Here is a 5,609-nt window from a genome sequence, read left to right on the forward strand (position 1 = left end):
GGGGGTGTTTAGAAACTCTTTTTTAAACCTTCTAATTGGGCCACACTTGTTTGTACAAAGCAGTAAGGTGCGTGCGTGTGTATATGAAATTTATTACCAAAAGTAGTCATACAAACAGTATGAAGCTGCAAGACAAGATGTAGGGAGTTCCCCAATACTTTAAGCATCTGACTTGTAGTGGCACATACATAGTTCAGCTTAAGCTTCTTTCAAAATGGATTTTGCATTGTTCCATTTGTCTCTCAGTGTTTGTGAGTCCCCCACCCCACAACCACCTATGCACAAAGTGGACTCTATTTTATTCTTTTCGATTCTTTTGATTGATTGATTGATTGATTGGACACAGCGTCCTTATTTGTGGGGGGTGTGTGTGTGTGTGTGTGTGTGTGTGTGTGTGTCCCTGAAGTTTCGCTCGGTCCCTTCCAGTGTTTTCCTCTTTAAAAAGATTCTCTGCCTGCAGAAAGCCAGAAGCAACGTGACTGAAATCTTTCATTTCTCCACCGGGATTTCAGCCTAGGGAAGCTGCAATTGATTTGCAGGGGCTTTCTGCCTCCGCGTGTATTATCTAGTTAAGGGCCAGCCTACTGTGCGAAGAGAATCAAAGGGGATGCGGTTGAAGTCGGGTGGCAGGAACAAGAGGGATTTATTTCAAGTCTGAAAGGTGCCGATCTCAAGGGAGGGGGGTTGGGGTTAGGAAATTCCACCGCTAATTAGTTTGGGTACCTCTCTCTCTCTCTCTCCATCCCTAACAGATGTTGGAGCCCAATTGCCACCGGCATCTTCGCCTGCCAATCACCGGGTTTAAAGAAGTGCTGCCCAATGAAGTCTGGTCCCCGTTTTAATGAGAGCGATCTAAGGCAGAATCAGTTAAATCAGATTCCCACCCACCTCCCGAGTCTATCTGCAGTGTGCAGCCACAACAGCAGCAGCCTTGGCACCAACGGCATTCCCAGTATTCACAGAGGAGCTCAGTGCTGCATTCAATGCAAAGGGGAAACAACCCCCATCAGCACCGCGGAGTGGAATTGACGAGGTTTAGAACCAGAGCGACAGACACACACACTGCAGGACTCCCACGGGGATGAAAGCCAAGGGACTGCTCCCCCCCCCGCCCCCAGCCCCAAAATACAAAACTCAGAACCCCACACCTCCCACTTGCGATTAGAAAGTGACACGGGGGGAGGGGTAAAAAATTAGGAATGACCCAGCTTTGAAAACATTTTCACTTTAATACTGAAAAAATATGCCATTATAAAATCCTCAAATAGAATCAGTCAGTCTCACTTGGTTTCTCCCCCTCCCCAGCTCAGATTTTCTTCAGTTTTTATAGAGTGTGATGTACAAGAGCACAAAAACCTTCTCCCATTCAACTTTTTGCAGCTTAAACACTCGAGTGGCGTTAACTGATCGTGCTTAACTGCTTCCGATTTGTGTGTGTGTGTCTGTTTTTGTTAAAAAATGAAAATTCAATATTTTAACACTTTTATCCTCAGAGAAAACGACAAGGATAGGGGTGCTTTTTGTGTTTTCGTTTTCGTTTTTACATTCAGATGGAAAGGCATTATTGGAGATGTTGATTTCCAAAGGAAACTCAAAAAAAGAAGAACCAGAAGCAAACTGACCCCTTCCGCCCTCCCCCAACAGAGATAAAAATCGCCCAACAATGTAATTCAGTTTCCCCCACCCCAAACGCAAAACCTGAACCCATGAGAGTATAGCCATGCAAACATGTCTTAAATAAAAGCTTTACATTCCCCCCCCTTGCTTGTTTCACAGTAAAAGGACGATCTCTACTGCCTATCAATCACACAAAAATAATGGCGAAATGGCACTTTTTTGTTTATTCTTATTCTTATCATACTGTATTTTGTATATAGAAAGTTTGATACGATGGAACTTATCAGGTAAGAGGGAGGACGAGGTGAACTGGACGCTGCTTCCATTGGGGGCTGAAGCGTCCCTGGGTGGTTTGTATCCATGCGAACCATGCAGCAACTTGGGTTTGTTTTGTTTTAAATCAGAGTCATTTATTTACATTACATTCATGCCTTCGTGCAACTGAACACTCCTGGTTTGTTTGCAATAGGGAGGACACCAGGGGGCGCCCTTGTCTCCTCACTACACACAGGGTCAATAAATCCACATGGTTATGGCTCACCCTGCAAGAGTGTACTTTTAAAATTCTTTCTCTTTTTGACCACAAGTTGAGCCGTTCTTGGCTCTTTGGTTGGATCCTTCCTTCTTTTCTATCGCTTATGCTGTGCACAGTTGCACCAAGCACAGCCTCAGGCTGGAAGCTAGGCAAAAGAAAAAAAGAAAAAAAGTAGGCCTCCACTCACAGCTCTCCACCCAGTTTGGTGAGTGGGTAGGTGTTTTTCATCAGAAGGTAGCTTTAGTTGGGCTAAGCCCCATCCCTTGGTGTGGTCCATTCACATCAACAAACTAGACAGCAATGCACAGATCAGGGAACGGGAGCTTGAGCCACTGGGGGGAAGTTTAGGTTGCTAGCTGCTGAAGTGGAACTGATTGCCCATAAATGATTTTTTAATTTTATTTTAATTTTTGTATTTCCCCACTCTGGTGTCTCAGTCTGATAGGGAGTGAGAGCCACAGTCATATACTCTATGGGCTCCGTCTGCATTGTAGGGTCCATTGTGCCAGTAGGAGGAGTCACAGACAGTCTGTAAAGAGTTGATCTCAGAGGCAGAGGAGTTGGCATCCCTCCTCTTGGAGCGCTTCCTGTTCCTTAAGATGAAGACTAGCATGCCAACCACTGTGAAAGCAGAGGTGACGAAGACCAGCAAAAGGCCGGGCACCAGCACCGAGATGGAGACCCTGCTGGTCTCCAGGTAAGAGTTGGAGTGTGTCCCAGTCTCGGCCAAACCAGTGCTGTTCTTATGGCTGGAAGTCAAGGTGGGCAAGATTTTGAGTTGAGGACAAATGGCCTCGTTGGAGAGAGATTCAAAGTCCTCCTTGAAGAATTCTTCTGGAGTCTCACATCTCAGGTCACTCATCATCACCTTGGGCCTCAGCATCTCCACCCATTGCTTGAAAGGGACAATGGCACATTTACAGTCCCAGGGGTTGTCATGCAGGTCTATCTGGGTGATGGATGTGAGCTGATCCAGCACACCTGCCACGGGCAGGTATGGGAAATAGTTGTTGTGGATACTGAGCTTGGAGAGAGAGACCCCAGCAAAGACATCAACAGGAAGGGACCTCAGCAGGTTGTTGTTCAAGATCAGGACCCTCAACTTGGGCATGGCATTGAAAGTCCCTGGCATGATGAGCTGGATGACATTAAACTCCATGTTCAGGTACTCCAGGTTCTGCAACCCATTGAACTTCTCTCTAGACAGAATGTCCAAATAGTTGTTGTCCATGTACAGCCACACCAGCTCCAAGAGGTTCTTGAACGTGTTGTTTTCCATCGTGGCGATGTTGTTGTTGCCCAAGTCCAACAGGTTGAGTTTTCGGTAATCCACAAAATGCGATTTCCGGATGGTGTGGATCTTGTTGCCCCGCAAGAAGAGCTCGTGCACGTTGGACGGTTTGGGCTTCAGATCCACCAGGCTGCTGACGTTGCCGTCATTGCAATTCACTTTGAACCCCCCTGGGATCGGGTGGCAGGTGCAGGTAGCAGGGCAAGGCATGCTGCTGGTGGAGGGTTTGCCTTTCACGCTCAGCGTGGAGCCGGCAGCGGTCGGCCGGGTCTTGATCTGCCAGTTGACCGGGATCTTTGTGCCCCCGTGAGGAGCAGAGCCAGGCGTGGCAGAATCTTCCTTGCCGTGGATCTTAAACGGGGTTGGAATGGGGCCAGGGTCGCACGTCTCCTCTTCTGCAGGGGGAGCTGCCAAGCTGGAATCCACGCGGGTTTTCCTGCACAGCTCTTGCTCCGTGGTCTCGTTTAAATCCTTGCCCTGCAAGCGAGTGGGAGCTTCGCAAATTACCCGGCCGATCAAGGCGTTCTTGGGGATGTTCTCCAGCCATTCTTTCAGGGACAGCAGGTCACATGTGCAGTCCCAAGGGTTATCCTCCAGCAGGATCTCAGCAATGCCCGGGATCTGCTCCAACACGTCCTCGTAAGGCAAGGTTTTCAGGCGGTTGCCCCGCAGATCCAGGTGGGTGATGGGCACGTACTGGAACACATTGGCTGGCAAGATGCTGATGAGGTTGTCGTTTAAAATCAGCACCTCCAGCTTGTTTAAGTCCCTGAAGGCCCCCGGGTCAATATCCCTCAATAAATTGAAATCAGCCTGGAGGTATTCCAGATCGTCCAGCCCCAAGAAGGTCTGCTTGCGAAAGGATTTGATCTTGTTGTTGTTGATGTGCAACCGCTTCACCAGCTGCAGCCCCAGGAAAGCCCCCGGCACGATTTCGTGCAAGCCGTTGTTCTCCATGTGCAAGCTGACTGCATTGTAAAAGTTAGCGAACTCATTGGGGAAAAGGCGAGTGAGGGAATTGCCGTGCAGGAACAAATGGTAGAACTGGGATGTGGGGGCCGAGAACCGTTGCAGGCTGGTGAAGCCCTTCTTCTCGCAGTCGACGTGCAAATCGCCCTCGATCTCGGTGCACGAGCAGATCTTCTCTTTGCAAACGTCCCCTGTAACATTCCCGGCAGCGAAACAAAGAGACGTCTCCAGCAACAGAATCCAAAGCAGCATTTTTAAACCGAGCGAGTCATCCCCGGACTGGAGCACACAGAAGTAACTGCAAGGCAAATCTCCCTCTTACACCGGAGCCCAGTCAAGTTCCTTCCAGGCATGGAATGTCCGAACCATCGCCAAAAACGGGGAGGGGCCCCCGAAAAAAGAGACAGAGAGAGAATGTGTTGGGGAGGGAGAAATGAAATGGGGGGGATCGGTGGGTGGGAGGGGGGGCGCTGTCTGGTCTCCTTTTAGCCCGCTTTCCCCCCGCAAACACTGCAACAACAGCCCGGACTCCAGTCAGCGATCATATCCACAAACTATCCAGGCACGTACTGCGAGGCACAGGAAAGAAAAAAGTGGAGGACCCCCCCTTCATAACCCCCACCTCCGGAGGGCCCCCACCGCCCCTCCCCAAAGAAAAAGCGAAGTCGATCTCCGGCCGCCTCGGCTAAGGAACGATCTCGCTAGGAAGCAGCAGAAGCAGCGGCTGCATATGCTGGAGCGCGGCAGCCGGGCTGGAAGCGCAGCGGTGGAAGAGGCGAGCTGCCCGTGTGCATGGCTTGGCTTCGGACTGACCTTGCTTTTCTCGCGCAAAGCTGGCCTCCGGGATTGCTGCTGCCGCTGCTAGATGCCCTGGAGACCCCCTCTGGGTGCTGTCCAGTCCCCCTTGGTGCTGAAATCACGCCCAGGTCTAACGACTGGCTGCCGAACCAATGGCGCTGCAAAATTTCTGCAATCGCTGCGTTTTTCGTCTGTCCATTTTCCCTCCTTACCGCGTTCTCTTCCTCTCTCTCTCGCTCTCGCTGCCGTTTTCTGCTGCCTTCCCCTGCACTCTCTCTCTCCTTTCCTTTTTCTTCTCCACCCCCCCCCCTCCTGTCTTCCGAGCTGCACACTTACTCACTCATTCACGCACATAAAGCAGGAGTTGCTAAGAGGTGCTGCTCTTTCCAGCCTGGTGCA

At 50.2% G+C, this 5,609-nt stretch overlaps 1 protein-coding gene across 1 annotated transcript; it reads right to left on the reverse strand.

Moving 5' to 3' along the window:
* Window positions 1-1,209: 1,209 nt before the first annotated feature.
* Window positions 1,210-5,083, reverse strand: SLITRK1 (SLIT and NTRK like family member 1). The gene has a single exon (XM_053311725.1). It carries the CDS (start codon window positions 4,662-4,664, stop codon window positions 2,586-2,588), a length of 2,079 nt encoding a protein of 692 aa, XP_053167700.1. The 5' UTR covers window positions 4,665-5,083; the 3' UTR covers window positions 1,210-2,585.
* Window positions 5,084-5,609: the final 526 nt, after the last annotated feature.

This window comes from Hemicordylus capensis, chromosome 3 (genome assembly GCF_027244095.1).
Source record: "Hemicordylus capensis ecotype Gifberg chromosome 3, rHemCap1.1.pri, whole genome shotgun sequence".
Classification (NCBI taxonomy): Eukaryota; Metazoa; Chordata; class Lepidosauria; order Squamata; family Cordylidae; genus Hemicordylus; species Hemicordylus capensis.

Bases quoted from the DNA above. Each gene is read 5' to 3' on its own strand.
- SLITRK1 (XM_053311725.1), bottom strand. From the start codon at position 4,664: ATGCTGCTTTGGATTCTGTTGCTGGAGACGTCTCTTTGTTTCGCTGCC.